The following is a 24,728-nucleotide window of genomic DNA, read 5'->3' on the forward strand; positions in this document are numbered from 1 at the left end:
CAAGTGAACCGGATCACATTACTGAGTGACCGAATTTACCACCGCTATGTCTCTGTGCAGGTGCAATTGCAGCGGTCATGAGTAATCCCCTCTGGCACTCCCTCCCTCCCACAGATGAACCAATCACTGTCCATATAGGTGCCTGGTCTGCCGGTAGTGGAGTCAAGATTCAAACTTTTGAGTTTGAGATGCAAACTAGTTGCTGTGCCAACCGAACGCAATTGTTAATTGTTTACACTCTCTGCTGATGTAGTAAGAAAACACTGATGCATGATTTTAATTCTTTAGTAATTTTATTGCAAAACACTTTTAGTACCTGAAAATGTACACTGTACTAAAAAAATTTAATTAAAATAACACAAGCACTGTTGTGGTGTGAGGCTTTCTGGTGCAGTAAGAAACTGGTGCAGTGAGAAGGACTGAAGGATGGTGAGCTGAAGATCTTATTCTCTCCACCGACTCAGTTCAAAACTCTTTGTCAGATCCTAGGAACAGAGCAAGACTCTTACAATCATGTTATAATTATTGTAAATTTATTATAATGTAAAATTCCTAAAGTATTTACTCACAAAGAATAAGAAAGAAAGCAAGAAAACCATAACTGACCCCTCACACCCAGGCCTTGTCCTCCGGCACTTCTTCTATACCCAGAAACCAAAAGTTGGAACCATAAAATCAATGACATGAAATTAAATACTTCCAAAATTGCTTTTATCTTTGTGGCCACTGTTTGGAGTAGGCCCTTTCCTGTTCCAGTGTGACTGTGTCCCTGAAGATATGGTTTGACAAACTTATTATAGAGGAACCCCAGTGGCCTGTGCAGAGCTGTGACCTTAACCACAATAGACAGCTAATGTAATAGGGCAGAAATTACCACAGTCACATCTAAAATCTTATATGAAGCCTTTCCAATAGAATGATCACAAAATAATAAAGAATGGGGAAGAGGAAGGGGGGGGGGGGTGTCCAACAATCTTGTCCACACACCTTTTGCCACATAGTTTCTCTTTAATCAGTTATGTTTGTTTGTTTGTTTGTTTATTAGGATTTTAACATCATGTTTTACATTTTGGTTACATTCATGACAGGAACGGTAGTCACTCATTACACACAAAGTTTATCAGTTCACAAGATTATATCAAACACTGTCATGGACAATTTAGTGTCTCCAATTCACCTCATGTCTTTGGACTGTGGGAGGAAACCGGAGCACCCGGAGGAAACCCACGCAGACACGGGGAGAACATGCAAACTCCACACAGAAAGGTCCCGGACCGCCCCACCTGGGGATCAAACCCAGGACCTTCTTGCTGTGAGGAATCAGTGCTACCCACTCAGCCACCGTGCCGCCCAATCAGTTGTCAGTTTCCCAGCTGCATAATTACTTGTAAGATAACACAGTAATTATAGTTTATGCTCTCATCCAGAGCAGCTTACTGAGGTACGTCCTTAGTAAACACTTCCTTACTCTAGTACAGATAAATAATAAATAAGGAGACATTGTTAGATGCTGCGTATGGGGCTGTGTAGCCGCAAACCAATCAGAATGCCAAAAACGCTTACAATGGGCATGTGAGTATCAGAAATGGACCACGGAGTAGTGAAAGAAGGTGGCCTGGTTTGATAATTCATGTTTCCTTTTACATCACGTGGACAGACGGGTTGGGTTTTGTGGGTAAGACATGCATCAGGATGTACCAGGATGCACTAGAGAAAGATGGAAAGTAGGTGGGGGCATTGTGATGCTTTGGGAACTGTTATGCAGGATAATACGCCCTGCCACACTGCAGAGAACATACAGGAATGGCTTAAGGATGGTGGGATGTGATGGGCAAACAAGTCTGATTCATTAAAGCTCACTTCACAACTTACAAGACATAAAAGGTCTGCTGATGTAAACGAGTGTAATGAGTCAGACTGTGTCATCGGTCATTTCCCCAAACATCAGTGAATCCACCCTTCCTATTACACTCATCCCAGGTAAGAGTCTGACTCCCTCCTCCGATTTCACTCCCTCAAACCCTCTGTCTACCTCTTTTCTCTGATTTATCTCCCCTAAAGGTCACTGAGTAGGAAGATCAAAGGGGAGAACTGTTCAGAATTTCATCTGTCAAATAAGACTAAACGTGTTTATCAATATACCTCAAGTAAAAGCTGATTCTAATAAATGTTGTGGTGTCCAAACTGATGTAGGTTTAGCACATTTTCAATTTGATCACTTTTATTATTAACTGTGCATCATGTACACTATATGGCCAAAAATATATGGACACATGATCGTAACCCTGTTGGATATCCCATTCCAAAACCATATATGTTATTCTAATTCATCTTCCTGGAAAGGCTTTCCACAGGTTTTCCAAAAAGGCCTTTGGAAATTTGTGCCTTTTCAGGTCAGGCATTAATGTTAGAGGCAAAGGCCTGGATTGCAATCAACATTCCACTTCGTTCCAAAAGTGATCAGTAAGTTCAGAGACCAGATCTCTGTGCAGGTCACTGGAGTTCCTTTATACAAAACTTACTTTGGACCTTGTGTTTTGACAGCGTTATAGTCCTGCTAGAACAGGAAAGGTCCTACCCTAAACGGTTGCTACAGGTTTTAAAATATGCCTTAAAACTATAAACTTCAAACTGTAATCGTGATCTTGCTGCGGTGAAAGGACTTGTGTACTTTCAATTCACTAAACCACAGTATTTTGAGACCAGAAGATTAATGGATCACCCCAGCTGAACTGATCTGAAGGAAGAGGCCAGACAAAAAATGATCCTATAACAGCCTTCCGCTCAAAGCGTGCCAAATTAAAGGTCACTGGGACATAACACAGGAACAAGGCCTGGAGGTTGAGGTTTGTGTCACCCGTGTAACCTGATAAGATTCAGCCAAACATGCTGACTTGGCACCATCTTGTGGGCTCACCAGCTCCTAGATATGAGTTTTGATGCAATGCCAGTCAGGTAACAGATATGTACTGGACAGACTTAGACAAATGAGTAATTCTAATAACAATAACATACTAAAATATATCAGAAAGTCATGAAAGGGTCTAGGCTTGAAAAACATCTCCCACTTGGCATCCAGTGATTTTTGCCCTGGGACTTTGGTCTGTTTAATTAATAAACCTGACAACACCTGTAAAAAATGTTGGAAATTTAGCAAACAGGACATTCCAGAGAACAGAAACAGGAAGTTGATTTGACGTAGAGGAGTGAGCTGAGTCTTTAAAACTACTTCTAAAGCATTGTTCAAACACTCATATTGTTCTTCGCTTTTATGCTGTGTGTATGTGTGTGCGTTTATATGTAATAAGGTATACCTTGTGGAGAGGTCTGAACTTCACTGTATACTGTATCTGTATTTTTCCTTAATGGAACTGAAGAAAGAGAAACAGAAATATCCAGAAACTAATTAATAAAACCAATAATAAAGTAAATAATAATAATAATAATAATAGATCATTTGTATGGATGGACACTGATGTTGGTCAAAAAAGCCTCAATTGATGTTCCAGTTCATTCCAAAGCTGTTCAGTGGGACTGACGTCAGGGCTTTGTGCAGGTCACTGGAGTTTCTTTAAACCAAACTTTTCTTCATGTCCTTATAGAGCTTGCTTTGTGCAATGCTTTGTGTCATGCTGGAACAGGAAAAGACCTTCCCTAAGTTGTTGTTGAAAAGTTGGAGCCATAAAATTCCTTTAAATAATTGATTTATTACACCTGTTAGCAACTCTTGTGGCTAGACACGTGTATAAATACACACACAGACACAAAATCTTGGCATTAAGGTAAAGTGTTTCGGCCACACCCACTGCTAAAAACTGTATAAAATTACATACCTTTAACATTGTAGCAACACTATGGGAAAGTCCCTTTCCTGTTCCAGAATGACTGTACCACTGTCCCAAAGCAAGATCCATAGGAATTCCAATGACCTGCACAGAGTTCTGACCTGAATCCCGATGAACACCCACAGGATAAATGGGAACGTTTATTGTGAGCTAGGCCTTTTCATTCAACATCAGTGCCTGACCTCAAAAACGCTCTTTAGACTAAATGCACAGAAAAACTTCAGGCTTCCCATAACAGTGGAGCCTGTTCTAGCCATAAAGAGACACAACTCATATTAATGCTCATGGTTTTGGAATGAGATGTTATGCATAAAAACACTTGTCTGGTATGTGCTTCGCCTTTATCTGTAAATGATGATAATCAGTATTAATGGAAGCCTCGGTGATTATCGTCAGTTATGTACTATATAAAAGCTAACCACAGACTTTTGGGAATGATGTGGTTCTTCTGGAGTGATTAGCTTGGCACTTCCTGTTTATACAGTGAATGATGCTTCGGTTAATCTAGGACCACACCCTGCTTTAATAGGAGTGTAAGAGTGGTCCGAGCCCTCACAGGAAATGAATTTACTCTTATCAGGAGATAAAAGGACAGTACAATGATCAAAGAAATTAAAAGACACTGACCTACCTAAACTGGAATTAAGACACAATTGTAACCCTGTTTTTGACCAAACAATTGGTTCTGCTATTAAAAAAATCTTCATACTGGACAGAATGGCAAGGATCACTCACTCACTCACTCACTCACTCACTCACTCACTCACTCACTCACTCACTCACTCACTCACTCACTCACTCACTCACTCACTCACTCACTCACTCACTCACTCACTCACTCACTCACTCACTCACTCACTCACTCACTCACTCACTCACTCACTCACTCACTCACTCACTCACTCACTGTTTAGAAAAATCAGTCCATCTTCTGTATGTACACTATTTGGACAAAAGAATTGAGACACCCATTCTAATTTGTGAATTCATTTGTTTCAGCCTAAACAATTGCTAAAAGTAAAATGAATCACTTCCAATGATGATATGCTTCCAACTTTTTAGCAACAGGTTAGGGAAGGCCCTTTCCTGTTCCAGCAAGCTTTATAAAGACATGAAGAAAAGTTTGGTTTAAAGAAACTCCAGTGACCTGCACAGAGCTCTGACCTCAGTCACACTGAACAGCTTTGGAATGAACTAGAATTGACCATCATACAAAAGCTCTTTTGACTGAACTTGTGTGTAATGGCTATGATGATGATGATGATGATAACAATAATCATTTCATTTACCTCGTGTTGGGTCAGTTTGAGGATGCAGTACTTCTGTATACTCCACATTAGGTTCTTCAGGTCGATCCACATCTACTGCCTCAATGGAGTCTGTTAAAAATAAAAATACACATTATTAACACACTCACGTTATTAACACAGATATGAATAAGTTCTACTTACCAGAAACTGGAGGTCTCTCACTCCAGATTCCTGCTCCATTGGTGGTTGCCATTCCAACTACAGAAAACACAACAGCACAAAAATCAGCTTCCTATAGAAATCATATATAATCTAGAGAAATAATAATACAAATGACAACTGAAATACATTATTATAAATATATTAATATATAAATAAAATATGAATATGTTAATATGTAAATATTACATAATATATACTGTATATATATATATATATAAAATATTATGTAATATTTATATATTAACATATTCATATTTTCAGTATACAATACTGTCTTTAATCCAAGTTCTAGAGTTCTGGAGTCTGAATTTAGTTTCTGGATTTTCATTAATGAGCAGACTTCAATTCTCATTTGTTATAGACGCTTTGTAAAAAATCATTTAAATCAAACAGAATTCTAGATTTTTAGTAAACTACAGAATTGTTTAGTGACTTAGTTTGACCTGATTCAAACCAAATACATTTACTGGATCCATAATATCTTAATGTCAATCAAATTAGGTATCAAATATTCAGCAATACTTAATTTCAACCAAACAAAAAAAAGCTCAAGTATTTATTTCTAAATGAAATGAGCTCTAGATTCACTATAAAGTCCTGAATCTATTTGAAATCTTTCTGGAGTCACAATAAAAGCTAACGGCAGTTAAAACTTTAAACCCAAATGTATAACACAATTGGAAAATCATTGCATGGTTCCAATAATCATTAAAATATATTGTTGTAGAATAAATAATCATAATAATGAAGTTCTAGAACATTGCAATCAAATAACATTGCCAGTGGTTGGATTTTAGGAATAACCACCTGATCATGGAGTTCCAGTATAATGCTAGAATACCTACTATTCTGTAATCTCAATCCAAATCACAGAGCTGTGTGTAACACACATGTACACAGAATAAATGTGCAAAAGAAAAAAAAAATCATTTCATTATGAACATTCTAACATTGTAAAATTTAATTGTGGTAGGGTTTAAAAATAACATCACACATCAAGCAGTTCTAGAAGAACAAAAGAGTGCTCGAAACAACACAAGATCCTAAACGATGAAATTCTGGAGCAATTACAGAATAACAATCCAGACAATCCTGGGTAAATGCTGAATGCTGGACATTTCAGTTTGGGTTAGAAGATTGGAGCAGGAATGTAAACAGGAAGTGGCTGTTTGGACTACACATCTTCCTCTTTGCAGTAATTAGTAGAGTTTCCCCACCTGTAGAATTCATTCACTAACATCACTGCAAGTCATGAGCAAATGTATTGGCATCCGAGCCATTTTCATTTTACTGCCATGTTTTACCACTCCTTTATCCTGGTCTAGTTGAGGTGGGTCCGCTTTCCCAAGAACCACTTGGTGCAATACAGTAACACACCCCGGACAAGACGGCAATGTATCGCTGGGCTTCGATCACCCCACCTACCCTCTAGGCATAGACAATTATAAAATGTGACATAAAATTAAAATTCTAACAATCTAGGGTGCTTGGGTGATGTAGTGGTAAATTACGCAAGACGACTACCACTGGGATCCAGGGTGTGAAAGCCCAGCTCTGCTCTCTGATCTACAGTACATACAGACATGACTGGCTATGTCTGACGGCCAATGGCTATGGCTGAGGTTCCATCCCTTGATGGATTGGCGTCCAGTTCTCAGGTGTATAAGTAAATTTTGCCCAGTCATTCTAAAGAAAACTGAACCCACCGCAGCCCTGACCAGGATAAAGCAGTAGTTAAACATGAAAATGATGATGGTGATAAGCTAATGAGTAATCCATGCAAGAATAATTTCCAAAATTGCAATATTTATTACTGTTTTTTCATCAATCTCTGAGTAGATCAAAATATATACACACATAACCTTGCTGATGATGTATATGCTACAGTAACATCCAAATGAACCAGGCAGAGAAAACATAACAAATTTACAAAAATACACTACATGGTCAAAAGTATGTGGACACCTCTCCTAAAGATTACATTCAGTTACTTCTGCCAAATCCATTGCTAACAGGTGGATTAAAATAATATAAAGTAAATTATCTGCTTTTAACATTGGGGCAACAGTTTGGGAATTCCCTTTCTATTTCAGCATAAGGTAAGGTCTATAAAGACATGAGCCCTGGTCTCAACCTGACTCAACACTTTTGGGATGAATTGAACTTAAATTGCAAGCCAGGGTCTGACCTCACTGGGTCCATTGACTGAATAGAGTCAATCTCTCACGGACACAATCCAAAGTCTTGCAGGAAGCCGTCCCAGAAATATGGAGGGTAAAGAAGGATTAACTCGATGTTAATGTTCCTGGTCAGGTGTCCATATACTTTTGGCAAGTTTTTGGACAGAAAAAGTATTTGTTCTAATGACTCAGTGTCAGAAAAAAAACTATTATTAAACATGTTGTGATATAAATATCTCTTACAAGCGTGTGTAACCTTTTACCCTGAACTGTAAGTGAAAAGGCAGCCATCAGCAAAAAGTTGAATGAGGTTCAATCCTCTGCTTTTGTATTTTTATCTGCAAAATGTAGTTAAATTAATTTATCTTCCTTTCTGCTTTTGTCAGTTTAGTAGCACATGGAGCACAGATTTCAGAAATACTGAAGAGTTCTTGTTTTTCCTTTGGAACCTTCTCTACACTTCTTGCAGGATTCTGCAGGTGATTCCGTTATTCCAGCCAACAGAAAGGAACGGCAGATCATCTTGCGTCCCACTCGTCATTCTTATCTCCTTGGTGTGAAGTTGTGGCGCTCCGTCTGGAATAAGATTTTTGGGGATGAATGGTCCCATGATGTTGCTACAGGTGAAAGCAAAGCTCAGTGCTAGAAGCTGTACAGTGAAGCTCACCCTGCTCTCAAGCTCTAAGGTCCAGCTAGTTAATATACTTCCCGCAATGTGTTACATAGCATAGGATCGCATAGTGATAATGCACTTTTCACCTAAAAGATATTTAAGATTTGACCTGTGGTGACCCCATGGCCTCATGACCTAAGACCTAAGTACCGTGGACATGTATGGTTACACAAGATCTTGGAAATACTGAATCCCTGGAGTATAGGACCAGGGAAAGAATGAAGAACACTGGGATTATGCTGCATTACAAGATCAGGACTCTGGGAATATAGGATCCTATAGATATGGTACCCTGATATCTGGAAACTAAAGTACCATTGGGATATAGTACCCTGGAAGTATAGTAGCCTGAACATATGAGACCTTCAGAATATGCAACCCTGGGAATATAAGATCCCTGAAATATTGGACACTGGGAACCTGACCCCAGTTATACAGTTCCAATTAGAATATGCGTACCTGGAAACATAGAACCTGGGTATACAGTGCCCTGGGATATAGGAATTTTGAAACACAGGGCTCCAAGATGACCGTATACATATAAGACAATATGAATATAAAGCAACAGGACCATATGCATACAGGACCATGTAAATATAAAACCATTTACATTTTGGATAATGACATTATATGATCCTGAAATTTTTAAATCATGGTAATATGGGGCCCTGGTAACATAGGACTCTATGTAAACTTTGGGAATAAAGAATCTTGGTAATATTAGACCTTAGGAATGTATGACTAATAAATAGCCCAGAAAATATGGATAGTTTATGAAAACAAAGAGCCCTGGTAATATGGTAATGGGACCCTGAAAAAATGGTAAAATGATAATATTGGGTCATGGGAATCCAAAATCTTGTTCAAGGTACATGTTTTAGGGAGGTTGTAAAGCATGCTAAATTAGCGTTATCTGTCTATCTACTTCCTGCTAGCACATGCTAATTACTGTAGCGTGAATGAGCAGCAAACTGTACAGCACTAGGTGAATTAGCACAACAGTAACTATACCTTAAGCTAGCTTACCAGTGGGTGATGCCTTATAGTACACTGCTGACTAAATTAGCTCCCCACTAACTATGGCTATAAATGTTCTTAGCATGACAGGCTAACATTCTGTCCCTACAGAGCATCTGTGAGAAGCGAAGAAGCAAGCAACTCACACTGTGAGCTCGACCACAGTCTCTCGTTTACCTGTGACAGAGAGAGGATGAAAGAGGGGGAATTTGTTGAGAAGAGGGTCAGGCATGGGGGGCTAGAGACACACTAGGTGGTGTGTAGCTCTCTCTACCTCGCTTAGCCTTGTAGCGTATCAGGAGGCCGGCCAGACATAGCAAACACACAATGATGATCAAGCCAACGATCAAGCCAATCTTCCAGTGGGCCATTCTCACTGTGGATAGACAAGAAAGGTAAACCATTCGTTAAAAGATGTAGCATTTACAGGTACACTATATAGATAAAAGTATTTAGACACATGATCATGAGCTTATTGGACATCCCAATTAAAAAATCTAATTGTATTAAAATAGATGGACATCTATGTGATTTTTTTCAACTATAAAACAGCTGCTCTTTTAAAATAGACTTTGGGAATTTGTGCCCATTCAGTCTAAAGAACATTTGTATGGCTGGGCACTGATATATGGCAGGGCACCTCCAAAGCCCTGACCCCAACCCCATATTAATTTCAGAATGTTGGAATGGGATCTGCAGCAACCATTTACTGTGTTTTTGCACATTGTTTTTATTTTTTTTTTGTTGTTGTTCAACTGCCAATGGAACTAGATACATTTTCTGGTAAAGCTATTTTTAATGATAGAAAGGTTCCTTTCTCTGATATCCTAATTTTGTGTAATGTAAACATGAAGCTCATATTTCCAGAATAGAACACTATGTTTACTATGGGTTGCTTTTCTGCCTTTGCCACTGGGTACTTTGTATTGTATTTGTAAGACCACTATAAAAACAGAGGACTCTTATGATATTATGGGGTGAAACTTACAGCCCTGTGTCAGAAAACTGTAACTGCGTCAGAAATCGCATACTTCCATACTGAACAGTATGCGAAAGCAGTACACGAGAGCGGTTAGTATGTCCGAATACGTAGTATACATTAAAGAGTACGTGAAAAGTACCCAAATGTCCTACTTTATGGGCAGTCATTTTTGAGTATGCAAACGATGCACACTTGCGGTCCGCTAATGTATCCCATAATTCAACTGGAGCTGAAAGATGGTGGAAAGCAGAGAGTTGGTTGTTTACAAGTGTAAGACAAAAATTAAAAATTTTATTATTGCGTACAACCCTGAGTAAATGTTATTAGTAGCTTTATGGAGAACTACAGAATAAATTTTGTCTGTTTTTAAAATTGTTATAACTGCGGCAGTGTAACGTCATGCATCACGTGGCGTTGGTAAGATGGCGGACGTAGTACATCTGAAGCTGCATACTTGTGTACTGAAAAAGCTTACTGCTTTACCGGCTGAGCAGTGCATACTTCCTTGAATCTAGAACGTACTGTTTAAGTATGCAATTTCGGACGCAGCCAGAGTCTTAGTCACAGGGCTTCGACAGCCGGGTAATGACTTAAAAACATACTCTCACAACACCCCAAAATGAAAACAGTGGATTTCTGATAAGATTCCTTCCTTAGTCCTGATCTGAAGCATACTAAAAATCTCTAAGAACAGTTAAAACATACAGACATAAAGAAGGCACCTATTAAAATGAAGAAAATGATAAATGAGGAGTTACCTAACCTGCCATGTAGACTTGGTTGCTGATCTGCTCCTGGTCGCTGTTCAGGGCTTCGCAGTGGTACCTGCCGCTGTCTACGCTACTCACGGAACGCAGCATGTATGATGAAGTATTAGCCATCACTGTAGCGCTGTGTATCGGACTACTGCTGCCATTATGGTACCATTTGAAGCTGATGGGTGGGGTTCCTTTTCCAATGCTGCATATTAGGAAGACATTTTGGTTTTCGGTGATGTCGTTGGGATCAGGAGCAATCGTGAGAAGCGGCCTACCTACGGGAACTGAAGGAAGAAATAAAGCAATACATCATTTAAATAATAATTATTAATTGGCAATAAATACAAGTAGAACAGTTAAGGGAAAATCACACATTTTATTTATAGGTTTAGTGATATTTAAAAAATTTAGTATGAAATTAGCCATCTAGCTCACCTGTAACCTGAGCAGTCAGAGATTCACTCAGATGGACAGAATGAAGACCGTTGTTCTGCGCCTCACATCTGAAGTCATTAATTTCATTTTCAGAATATAAAAGAGCAGTAAAGCGGGCACGCTCTGATGGTCCTGACACCTTCTTCTGGCCCTGCACTTCACTGGCCTTTTTCAGGGTGTATGTGATGGGAAGGCTCCCGTTCTGTGAATGACACTCAATCTGAAAAGGGTTTCCCAGGATCACCGACCCAACCACCTTGATGATAGGTTTGGAGACAAGAACTAGAAAAAAATGAAATGAGAGATGTTTTGTGTCAGCCAGACCATGATCTAGATTTGATCTGCACAGTCACACCTACGATTTAAGTCTTTGCATTACTTAAATTTAATGTTTTTCCATAATTTGTTTGAAAATCCAAAACATCTGTGAGACAAATATGCAGAAACCAAAGAAATACTTTATAGGGCAAATACTTTATGACATATACTGTATATATATACAGGGGTTGGACAAAATAACTGAAACACCTGGTTTTAGACCACAATAATTTATTAGTATGGTGTAGGGCCTCCTTTTGCGGCCAATACAGCGTCAATTCGTCTTGGAAATGACATATACAAGTCCTGCACAGTGGTCAGAGGGATTTTAAGCCATTCTTCTTGCAGGATAGTGGCCAGGTCACTACGTGATGCTGGTGGAGGAAAACGTTTCCTGACTCGCTTCTCCAAAACACCCCAAAGTGGCTCAATAATATTTAGATCTGGTGACTGCAGGCCATGGGAGATGTTCAACTTCACTTTCATGTTCATCAAACCAATCTTTCACCAGTCTTGCTGTGTGTATTGGTGCATTGTCATCCTGATACACGGCACCGCCTTCAGGATACAATGTTTGAACCACTGGATGCACATGGTCCTCCAGAATGGTTCGGTAGTCCTTGGCAGTGACGCGCCCATCTAGCACAAGTATTGGGCCAAGGGAATGCCATGATATGGCAGCCCAAACCATCACTGATCCACCCCCATGCTTCACTCTGGGCATGCAACAGTCTGGGTGGTACGTTTCTTTGGGGCTTCTCCACACCGTAACTCTCCCGGATGTGGGGAAAACAGTAAAGGTGGACTCATCAGAGAACAATACATGTTTCACATTGTCCACAGCCCAAGATTTGCGCTCCTTGCACCATTGAAACCGACGTTTGGCATTGGCACGAGTGACCAAAGGTTTGGCTATAGCAGCCCGGCCGTGTATATTGACCCTGTGGAGCTCCCGACGGACAGTTCTGGTGGAAACAGGAGAGTTGAGGTGCACATTTAATTCTGCCGTGATTTGGGCAGCCGTGGTTTTATGTTTTTTGGATACAATCCGGGTTAGCACCCGAACATCCCTTTCAGACAGCTTCCTCTTGCGTCCACAGTTAATCCTGTTGGATGTGGTTTGTCCTTCTTGGTGGTATGCTGACATTACCCTGGATACCGTGGCTCTTGATACATCACAAAGACTTGCTGTCTTGGTCACAGATGCGCCAGCAAGACGTGCACCAACAATTTGTCCTCTTTTGAACTCTGGTATGTCACCCATAATGTTGTGTGCATTGCAATATTTTGAGCAAAACTGTGCTCTTACCCTGCTAATTGAACCTTCACACTCTGCTCTTACTGGTGCAATGTGCAATTAATGAAGATTGGCCACCAGACTGGTCCAATTTAGCCATGAAACCTCCCACACTAAAATGACAGGTGTTTCAGTTATTTTGTCCAACCCCTGTATATACTGTACATAAATAACCACACTCTAATGGGCAAAAACATCAGGACCACCCACCTAATTTGCTGTCAAAACAACTCTGACCCACTAATACATAGACTTAGCAAGAGACCTGAAGGAGTCCTGTGGTATCTGGGACCAGAACGCCAGTAGGTCCTTTATCTTCTACACGTTGGGAGCTGGATCATTCTACAGTGCATTTTGATGCAACTCATTCACAAGTAAACAATGCACACTTGATCCAAACAACGGCCATATGATCTTGAAAAAAAAATAGTCAGGATTCGTCAGGCCTGTTGAGATTCTACCGTTTCTCTGATGTCCAGCTTCGATGGTTGTGGACAGGAGCTAGCATGGGCACTTTAACTGGCCTGTGATAGGTTTGATGCACTGTGCGTTGAGACACATTCACCTCATCATCAGGATTAAAATATCTGCAGTTTGATCCACAGTAGATCTTTAGTTGGTCTGTACCAGAACCCACAGCCTTCATGTCCTCTGGCATCAATGAGTCTTGGCTGCCCAACAACCTGTCGGCAGTTTGTGGCTTCTTTTTGTGAGTATCCCTTGCTTCTGCTGAGATACTTCCAGCAAGTCGTCTGGCCATAACAATTTTGACTTAGCCAAGTCCCTTTGTTTTTATGCTGATCAAATCTGCTGCATTAAATACATGAACTATGAAAAACCACATCAGCCCAACATTTAATAATCCCTCACCCTCACATGCACCATTGTTATGAAATAGTTACTGCCATGCATTTTTGTGGTGGTCCTAACGTTTTGGCTTATCATTGTAGATAAACCTGCAGAACCAAGTTTCAGAAAAAAAGTACTCTTGCACTCACCAACTGAAACCACATCCAAAAATGTTGAATGGAATTTATTAAAGCAGCTAAGCTTTTAATCATTTTCAAAATAAAAAAATGTTCAGTTCAGTTGAGGATTTTGAAAGATTTATCCTACCTTTTGCTTTGAAGCTCTTCTGGTGGCTTGTTTTATTGATGACACTCACTTGAGCAACACATGAATAATTGCCATTGGTCTCTGCTCCCGCCACGCCTTTGTACATGCCGTTGATTGAACCAGAGATCAACTTCAGGTTGTTCCTGTAGATCGAGTACGTTATTTCATTGGGTCTGATTCTTTCTGATGCATAGTCTGAGCTTCTGCAGGTGACAGTAAACTGCTGCTTCTCGAACACTTCGGCTGGGGTTATGGTCAATATGGGCTGAGAGAACAACTCTGCAAGACCGGAGGGCAGAAACATTTATAATGCAGTTACAAACAGATATAATCAAACTACAATTAAGATAAGAATGTAAACAAATAAGCAGAAATGCATTCCTTGTTTTTTTTATTGTGAGTGTTGGAGAAAGCAAAAGTGAGACAAAACTATATGGACAAAATATAATTCACTACTAATATTTACATATTATTATTATCAGTTCCCACCCAAAAATCTAAATGATTCCTCATCTTAATATGCAATATTAATTAATCCTAATATGCTATATACACCGATTAGGCATAACATTAAAACCACCGCCTTGTTTCTACACTCACTGTCCATTTTATCAGCTCCACTGACCATATAGAAGCACTTTGTAGTTCTACAATTACTGACTGTAGTCCATCTGTTTCTCTGCATGCTTTGTTAGTCCGCTTTCACCCTGTTCTTCAATGGTCAGGATTCTCCCAGGACCACTACAGAGTAGGTATTATTTGGGTGGTGGATCATTCTCAGCACTGCAGTGACAATGACATGGTGGTGGTGTGTTAGTGTGTGTTGTGCTGGCTGATGGAGTTTTTAAACACCTCACTGTCACTGCTGGACTGAGAATAGTCCACCAACCAAAAACATCCAGCCAACAGCGCCCCGTGGGCAGCGTCCTGTGACCACTGATGAAGGTCTAGAAGATGACCAACTTAAACAGCAATAGATGAGCGATCATCTCTGTGAGGGTCCTGACCATTGTAGAACAGGGTGAATGCAGGCTAAAAAAGTATATAGAGAAACAGATGGACTACAGTCAATAATTGTAGAACTACAAAGTGTTTCTATATGGTAAGTGGAGCTGATAAAATAAAAAGTGAGTGTAGAAACAAGGAGGTGGTTTTAATGTTATGGCTGATCAGTGTATGAACAAATGTATGCCATGCCATCCCATGTGCATTAATATAAAGTTTCCTACACGCTTGTGTAAGTTTTAGGAGTGTGTTATTGGATGACATAGCCTGGCCCAAATGTGTTCAGTATGACTGAACTGAAACCATTTGTAAGCCATTCTTTCTTGTCCAACATCAGTGCCTGAAGTCATAAACGCCATTTTTGCTCAAAAGACAAATTCTCTCAGACACACTTTAAAATTGTAAATGAAAATAAAGGCCAATTCTATATTAATGCTCTTGGTTTTAAAATGGGATGTCTTTCAATCTTAGATCAGGTGTCCATATACCTTTGGCTGTGTAGAGTATTTATAAGAAAATAAGATGTTACCAACATTATTTCACATCATTTGATACCTTTGATTGTTAAGTTTGCAGAGTCCGTTTTCTGTATGTTGTTCATCACAGAAAAACACTCGTATTTCCCAGAATCCTCGGCCGTGACCACTTTGCTGTATTCACTGTTCTTCATGTCAGGCTTGAGGATCTTTGATCCTTTAACTAGCTGAAGTGAGACCGACCGTAAGTTCTGGTTTATTTGACCTTCAGTACAGCTGATGTTTATGGTATCACCCTCAGTGACTTCTGTCGATGGCTTTACTACGATCCGCGATGTGATGTCTAGTTCTGAATGAAAAAAATGATTCCACATTAGTGAACCGTGTGTCATAAGAAGTATATGACATAATAATGCCATATGTGTTAGCTGTGGTTATTAATGCACAGAGCCATAATAAAGTAAACCAAGGGTTTTATTTTAGCCGCTTTATGGAATTCAAATCCAGTCACTCACTCATCACTCACTGTCAAGCAATCACCTGTAGCAGTCACCTTTCTACAGGAACATGTCAAAATCTTAGGATTCAAAGTTAGTAAGACAGAAGAGCTGAGAAAAGTTTTTTTGGAAAAGAGTGACAGTCAGTTTTAAGACTGGAACACCGCTGAACCACAGTGAGAATAGTTAGCTCCACATGAGGAAACTTAAAACACTAAAAAACTAGCCCATACTTGGATGACCTGCTGTAGTTTGTCCTAGGGTTTAGCAACAACTCATCATCCACAAAAACTATTTAAAGAAGAGCATATATATTTTGCCGTAGCTAAATTCAATGTTCTTGACTGCAGAATTCAAAGGAGGTTGAACCCTAATCTTGATAACACGCAAACATGGTGGTAGTAGCATAGTGACGTGGCGGTGTTCTACAGTGTCCAGACCTGGACGAGTTGCCGTTACCTACAAAATAATGAATTCTACTCTCTGTATCAGAAAATACTCAGGGACAATGTAAGGTCATCTGTCCATGTGTCCTGTGTGATGGATTATGCTTTACAGCAAGAAGAGCCTGGGTTTGGTTTCCTGGCCAGCTCCCTTTCTGTGTGGAGTTCGCATGTTCTCCCTGTGTCCACATAAGTATCCTCCGGATGCTCCGGTGTCCTCTCACAAGTCTAAAAAAATGCAGTCAGGCTTATTGTAATGTGTAAATGTGTTTGTGTGTCTGTCTTCTGATGGATTGCTGACCTGTCCGGGTCCATGTTTTCTACTTTTTGCTCAATGAATCGGACACACTGTGACCCTGACCAGAGGTAAAACGAACAATGAATGAATGAATGAATAAATTTGCTTACCAAGAACAGTAATGCTGAACACATTACTGTCATTCGATTTCAGTCTGCCACTTTCCAGATTTATGAAATAGGAGCAGGTGAGTCTGGCTGTCCCTCTGGATGTGAAGGACAGGGTTCTATGTACTTCACCATTGGTGGTCTCTTCACGGTAGATTTCCTTCAAGCCATTTTTAAGGGAGAAAGTCAAAGAGCCAGATTCTTCCTCCGCCTTGCAGATGGCGCTGACATTCTCACCCTCTGTCACCTGACTTTTATTCACAATCAAAACTGGCGTCATAATGCCACCTGCATAAATTCAAATCATGAACTGTTTAGTTATCCATCCTGAACCTGACCTTCAAGATCAAGCAGTTGCTCTAAAGTTCCTACAGGAACACTGGGTTACAATGCACAACATTCCAGAACATTCCAGAAGCTTTTGAGATATATCATTATGGAAATATTATAAAAGCTGTAGGAATATGTCAAACCCTACATAATCCCGCTGGTGATATGTCATAGAAATAAAAATAATTCATGGTCATGCAATATTAACATGTGTAAACAAGATCCTAAAGAGTAGCCATGAAAGCATACAACGACTAGGCATAACATTATGAACACTGACAGGTGAAGTGAATAACACTGATTATCTCTTCATCACGACACCTGTTAGTGGGTGGAATATACTAGGCAGCAAGTGAACATGTTATCCTCAAAGTTGAAAAATGCAGGTAAAAAGCAGGAAAAATGGGGAGCGTGAGGATTTGAGCAAGGTTGACAAGGGCCAAATTGTGATGGCTAGACGACTAGGTCAGAGCATCTCCAAAACTGCAGCTCTTGTGGGGTGTTACCGGTCTGCAGTGGTCAGTATCTATCAAAAGTAGTCCAAGGAAGGAACAGGAAACCCGCGACAGGGTCATAGGCGGCCAAGGCTGACTGATGCACGTGAAGAGCGAAGGCTGGCCCGTGTGGTCCGAACCAACAGACAAGCTACTGTAGCTTAAATTGCTGAAGAAGTTAATGCTGGTTCTGATAGAAAGGTGTTAGAATACACAGTGCATCACAGTTGCAGGGCTGTTTTGGCAGCAAAAGGGGGACCAACACAATATTACAAAGGTGGTCATAATGTTATGCCTCATCGTTGTATATACAATTCCGTATGCTTTATGTCCGAATTATGGTCGAAGAATAGTACACTATCTTACTACTTCGTGGCCAAAACTTAATGATCTTGTTGTCACGCCTTACTAAGTCATGGCCACGCATTAGGACCTTGTTCCCGTGCCTTATCAAGTTGTGACTACGACTTTATTTACTTGTTCCCACACATTACTAAGTCATGACTACACATTAGGAACTTCTCCCTAAACATTACTGTGTTGTGGACATGCATTTTTATTTATACATAATGTCACCAGCCAGCTCTGTACGAACCTCAGTGAGAGCCAGTATATGGTTGGCTCTTTCTAAAAACTCAACTTCTGAAAGTCTCAAAAAACATTGACAAGGACATGAAGATGTCTCTAGTTTAGTGTTTATGATCCCACAATATAAAACTCTCCTAAAATAGCCTTCACAGGATGGTAGGAGTATCACTGAAGAAACCAGTGCTAACCAGAAGAAACATAAATGCTTGTCTGACAATGTTTAAAAAGTACATAAATGATCCTCAAACCTTTTGTGTTTATTTTCTATGGACAGACAAAACAAATTTGTGACTTTTTGGACCACAAGGTCATCATTTGGCCAACAGCAAATTTTGCACTTTATTATAAAGTGTCAAACAAGGTGCTAGTCATAGACCTAAATGACTTGACAACACAAAAGAATATATTGGTGATATATGGGCGAAGAATATACTGTACATAGACCCACTGGCCACTTCATTAGGAACACCTGCCTATTTCAGTAAAAATCCAATCAGACAGCCATGTGCAGAAGCATGATGCATTAAATTATGCAGACTCAAATAAACTTAACAACTCCCATCAAAATAAAGAAAAAAATAAATAGAGAGCTTGGCATAGTTGTTGGTGAGTCAGAAACTACTGAAAGCTTAAGGATTTATATAGAAGGTATACAAATTGATAACTAGAAGGATTAAAAACATCCAGTGAGTGGAAACACGTGGTCTCACTGATATAAGCCATCAGGAACGCTTTAATACATTCCAGACTATCTCAGAATGCCCAATGCATTAAACATCAAGTGAGCACATTAGGTTCCACCTCTGTCAGCCAGGAATCTAAGGCTACAGTGGGCACAGGTTCAGCAAAATGTTGCCTAATCAGATCAATCCTAATTTTAGCTACAACATGCAGATATTGGGGTCAGAATTGTGGCAGAAACAGCATGAATCCATTGACCCAATCTGTGCTTTGTCTTCAGTTCAGGCTGCTGTTGTAATTGGCTCCCCTAATACCAAACAGGCATGATTAGAATGTCACAGCCAGTCTGAGAATTGTTGTTTACCATTTGCATCTTAAAATAGCCACTTCCAGCATAATATTGCATTATGTTGCAAAGCACAAGTAATCTTAAATTGGTTCCTTGGTTACATTAAGTGTAAACCAATGCCCCCCCTCCAATAAACACACATTTAGGAATGTAAAAACATTTATTTTAAAAGAGTGTAAATGCAAAATACAAACAAATAAGTATGTTTGTAAAACTAGACAGGAAAGAGAACTGTACCTTCAACAATAATATCCTCAGTAGAGCTTTCCATAGATAGACCCTCGACCAGCACCTTACACTTGTACATGCCAGAGTGGGAGGCCCGTGCTTCATTGATGTAATACAGCCCCGGCTTGCTGGCATTGGTCTCTTCAGTGTGTAAAGCATCCTCTCCGAAGTCCTTGTAGAAGCTGTATTTGTAGGTGGGAGCAGCGTGAGAGGCATGGCTAACTTCAGCATTGCAGGTAAGCTTTAAATTCGAGCCTCGCTCCACCTTGTTCTCTGGCTCAACACTAAGTGTGACTCCTTTTATGAGTAGGCCTACAAAGATAATCAGACAAGTGAGCATGTAGTGATGAGTTTCACACAAAAGAAACTCGAGAAATGCTCCACTCACAGGATAAATCATACAATTAAAATCAATAAAAAAACTAGACAAAGTCGAATGTGCAGTGTTATTGCAAAGCACCACTGTAATTAGCAATAATTGGTGCCCCATGTGAGGAGCATCCATAGGTCTTACTATATTTGGTGCCACTTGTGTATATATACAAATAATTACATAAAAAATAGTTTTTATATGTTTACGTATCAGACTTGCCCCAGACAAAATTGTTAGCAATATAAAACCATTAATGTAATTTTTTATTTGCCTAGTTGGTCATTTGAGCCAATTTTTGGCTCAAGTGTTCATGTGCAACTATCGAAAAAGTTCTAATTAACCAAAACATCCTCCTTTTTGCATTACAATTTGGACACTGTAAATTCTTCTATGCACTTGGGTGATCTCTGCTATTTGCCAAAAAAGGCCACTTGATAGTAAATGGTTAGCAGACGCCTCTTCTAATGTGTGAAGCCGCACCAACCAGGCGCAAAATTGACACTTGGCAATGGTCTTATTTTTTTACTAAATTTCTGGCAACAGTAAACAATCCCGTGAACAGAAGCTGTTAAAAGCAATTTAGGAACTGTTTAAATGATGATTTAGTTCACAAAACAAAGAATGAGTTTCAGAGAAAACTAAGAGGCAATAGTTAGCAAGGAGCACTAGGTGTCTGAGCTACATTAAACAACTTGGTTCACATGAGCACAGACAGAGGAAGAAGAAAAAAGAGATGAAGATGATAAGGTGGGCATCAGACGAGACATTAGACGGAGTGCCTCTCTATCTGCTGGTTTAGCTGCCCCTCCTGCCTTATCGAATCCGGCGCCAGTAAACATGGGCACCACGATGGGAAGGAAATACGTTTGTTAAACAAACACACACAGAGAAGGTCGTGAGGGATGGGTGTTATTTTAAACCTCCAGTCACCACCCAACCAAACTCTTATACACAACTTTTACACAGACAAACGTTTATGGTAACATATAGTCATAAAAATGATAAAATAATAACAATAAACCCACTAAAACACAAGAACAGAAGGATAAAAGCTAAACACGTGTATAATTTTTATAAAAACAAGAAGTTTTCATAGATTCCAGTTGAGGTAGTGGAACCTAATTTTCCAAAGTTCACATCATCTGATCAAGTGAGGTAATACGTTCAAGGTCAAAAAAAGTCATAAAACCTAAAAAAAAAACACTACATGGCCAAAAGTATTTGGACACCTGATCATGAGCTCATTAGACAACCCACATATGATCTTTTAACAGGACTTCTTACGATTTTGAAGTATGTCTGTGGGAAAATGTGACCAGCCAGTTAAATGAGCATTTGTATGGCTGGACACTGATGCCAAAGCTGTTGGCAGTGGGGCTGAGGTCAGAGCTTTGTGCAGGTCACTGGAGTTTCTTTAAACTAAACTTATCTTCACGTTTTTATAGATCTTGTTGTGGCTGAAACACATGCATTCAATAATGAGAAGCAGTGTCCCAATACCTTTTGTTCATATAATGTATCACAAGATCCCATAAATAATTGATTCAGATGCTCTGCCAGTATTAACATGAGTAAAGAAGCCAGAATGAGTCAGAATAAAATTGATCCAACCAAAAAATACATTGTAAGGTAAACAATAAGGTAAATCCAACTAATTTACAGCATGTAATACCCACAAAAAAGTAGCAATTAGCATTTTACTTAGTGTAATTTTAAGCAGCACAAGGTAACTAACAGAATTCCATGGCAGTGTATGTTTAACAGGGACAAACAACACTGACAGGGATAAACTATTCTGTACAAGGTCAATTCTTAAAATTACACTGGCCAAAATACCCACAAAATTAATTCAGCACCTCTATGATCCAGTCTAAAAAAAACCTGAATGTTAAGAGCATCACAAAGCTGCAAATTAGAAACCGTTATTATTAAAGGCCAATGCACAGATAAGACGTGGTGTAATGAGGACAAAACCTGAACCATTGACAAATTAATACATACAATAAAATTAGTACGGTATAATGAACCCACTTTTACCAGATGTCCTACATCTGGATTAATTCATGTTTAGAAGAAGCCAAAGGATGTTTTCAACTTACGATGTTGCTCCAAATGTTAGGGACAGTACTGAGCCCAAAATTCAATTGGTGATTAAATAATGATGAAAGGTGCAGCTTGTGGTGCAAATGCTTTTTCTTAATAATGTTTAGGAGGATAACGCCCTCAAACTTACTGCTGAAAGTACTAGAATAAAGTTATTTTTTTAATTTCTTGATTTAACAATCTCTAAAGCTTTATGAAACATTCTAAAGTGCAGACGGCAAAGAACATTATCGCATATTTTATTTCTTTAGAAAATGGAAGATTTTTTTTCTTGGTAAAGCTTCAACATCCCCAACAAAGCTTTGATAAAAAGATTTAAGTTGTCCTGAATGAAAAAGTTCACTTCTTCTACTGCCTTTATATATCCAAAGTTAACAACTAAATACAACTAAACTCACAACTAAATACAATGCAAGCAGTTGAGGGTTGAGTTCCATGCTCAGGGGTCAAACAGTGGCAAATTGACAGTGGTGGGGCTCTAACCAATGACCTTTGAAGCACTAGTCCTGTACAATAACCACTTAGCTACCACTGTCTTTGAGAAAACATTAATATCAAAGGCTGGTGCTCCTTTAGATAAATATGTTTAAGTTTCCATGATTTCATCCATCAGTTGAGTGTTGCTTTAAGCTGCTGGTGTTAGCTGGTATCTGCATAACCAGCATAACCAGACTTATACCACCAACATTTGTTGTGTTTTGAACAGTCAGCAGTGCCCATCATAAACCAGCAGGCAGCTATAGTACTATGGCTTTTTTGTTCCCCCAGCAGGGTTATTCCCACGTCTTAATAGTCTGGGTGGTATCTGAATTAAAAACAAATAAATTTCAAAACAGCACTTTTATATTGTTTTCATTTGTTTTTACAACTGTTAATGTTAGAATTGCAGTGCAGGCTTTTATTCTGAGTGAGAATGAATTTATTTTCTCACTTAATTTATAATTCCTCAAATATCTTAATAAAACAGAGACATGAGTAACATGCAGTGATTTTTTAAAATGAAATGTCCACCAAACACAGCAACAGAAAATTATTAATTGGCATAAAGTCACATGGATAAACATAAATCAGTAATTGATGTACTGACCTGATTGGCCTTCCGTACCTGTTGAAGATCATCAGATCAAAAAGAGAGAGAGAAATTCAATCAGATTAAACAGTTTTCATTGTGCAACAATCAATTCCAGCAATTTCCAGTTAGTTAGAGGTACAGGTGAATCCTTACAGGTCACGAAGGTGAGAAGGAGGAGGAGGAAACTGGAACATCGTATTGTCCACATGGCTGACCACTTCTGACCACAGTGTACGAGAAGCTTGTGTGCTGGTGTGATTATGGGTTGGTGAGTGTACCTTGTTCTGACTGGCTATCACACTGCACAGCCTTTGCTCTGGTAATTGGACAGGAAGTAAAGGCTGCTTCCTGAGGAAGTGTGGAGTGCAGGGTTGGGACGGAGTGGAATTTTCAGAGCAGGAGAAGCTGTGGTGCATTTGAAATCATGAATCCCATGTAAGGAACGTTGATGGGAAAACACCCAAAGAAGCAATCTGTTGGGCTGTTCCAAACTGAAGTGACTTCACTGATTTACGGGTGGGTCTTATGGAAGGGAACGACTGACACACTTCATTCGCAGTGTGGTGGGGGAAAACATGGTGCCAGTCAGTTATTCTAACTGATAATTTAAAGTAGCCAATGTACTACTGAGTTCTCAGAATAACTAGAAGTTAAAATTGATCCCAGGCCTCCAGGTCTGTGGAACTATGTGGCACCCAAAACAGCTGCTCCACTATGTGCGGCCTAATATCAATATGAAAATCAGGTTCATTACACCCATATCACCCTTGTGATAACGTAATTGCCCCTTGGTAACTCAATCAACTAGTTTATTAACTGGGTAAGCCAAATAATCTTACTGAACACAGCCAGGGTTAATTTCAGCAGCCATGGAGGCTATAAATACAGAGCAAAAATCGAGAAATGATGATCAATGAATGGTGGTGCAGGTATCAGGAGTACAATCTCTTGCTCATGCTTACTATCTGACCAATGATTTGCTGTAAGGACCATTGAAAAGAATTTTGGGTTTGGCCCATTTTGTCCAGGAGTGTACAGATAATAAAACTATCCAAAGTTGAATCAGTTCATCTGGACACAAGTGACTTCTTCAGTTTGAGCTGCTGGTGAATAACCTAACCTTATATGCAGTTGAATGGAGCAATGGAACCGGTGATTAGGACTATCTTCAAATCTCTATGTGTGCCTTTCACATATGATTGGGGTATAGCTCCTATCACGGAGATGTAAGATGGTGATAGATGTACTCTCAGAACCCCCCCCCCCCCCCGTTCAGGGATGGTCGTTTCCTCTTCACATAGATGGCCAGCGTTTTTCCTTGTCAAGTATCTGCACATCTTCATCATTAAATAAGTGGCCACTGGCTTGAAGGTGAGTGTAAACCGCGGAGTCCTGGCCAGAAGAGGTCGATCTTCTATGTTGTGCCATACGTTTTGCCAGTGGCTGTTTAGTTTCCCCGATGTACAGCTCCCGGCATTCCTTCCGGCACCTAACGGTCATTGTGATTTGCATATGGACCTGATCGCCGGTTCCACTGTTATGCAATGGGCCGGTGTTGGTCGTTATGTAGATCAACTGAATATAAGGTTGG

The 24,728-nt window shown here is 39.6% G+C and overlaps 1 protein-coding gene across 1 annotated transcript; it reads right to left on the minus strand.

The window, feature by feature from the left end:
• Positions 1 to 274: 274 nt before the first annotated feature.
• pecam1b (platelet and endothelial cell adhesion molecule 1b) lies at positions 275 to 24,637 on the minus strand. The gene is made up of 12 exons (XM_062997142.1): positions 24,568 to 24,637; positions 19,599 to 19,901; positions 16,923 to 17,207; positions 15,654 to 15,923; positions 14,094 to 14,372; positions 11,363 to 11,644; positions 10,933 to 11,211; positions 9,462 to 9,563; positions 5,297 to 5,353; positions 5,135 to 5,224; positions 3,315 to 3,371; positions 275 to 485 (listed from the first exon to the last, which is right to left on the minus strand). The coding sequence occupies exons 1-12, from the start codon at positions 24,635 to 24,637 to the stop codon at positions 466 to 468; spliced, it is 2,094 nt and encodes a 697-aa protein (XP_062853212.1). The 3' UTR covers positions 275 to 465.
• Positions 24,638 to 24,728: the final 91 nt, after the last annotated feature.

The sequence above is a fragment of the Trichomycterus rosablanca genome, chromosome 6 (genome assembly GCF_030014385.1).
Source record: "Trichomycterus rosablanca isolate fTriRos1 chromosome 6, fTriRos1.hap1, whole genome shotgun sequence".
Classification (NCBI taxonomy): domain Eukaryota; kingdom Metazoa; phylum Chordata; class Actinopteri; order Siluriformes; family Trichomycteridae; genus Trichomycterus; species Trichomycterus rosablanca.

Coding starts and splice junctions, on each gene's coding strand:
- pecam1b (XM_062997142.1), bottom strand. CDS start 24,637: ATGACCGTTAGGTGCCGGAAGGAATGCCGGGAGCTGTACATCGGGGAA. Junction 19,902..24,567: donor TAAACAGCCACTGGCAAAAC/GTATGGCACAAC, acceptor TTATCTTTGTAG/GCCTACTCATAAAAGGAGTC. Junction 5,354..9,461: donor ACGCTACAAGGCTAAGCGAG/GTAGAGAGAGCT, acceptor TGTTTTCTGTAG/TTGGAATGGCAACCACCAAT.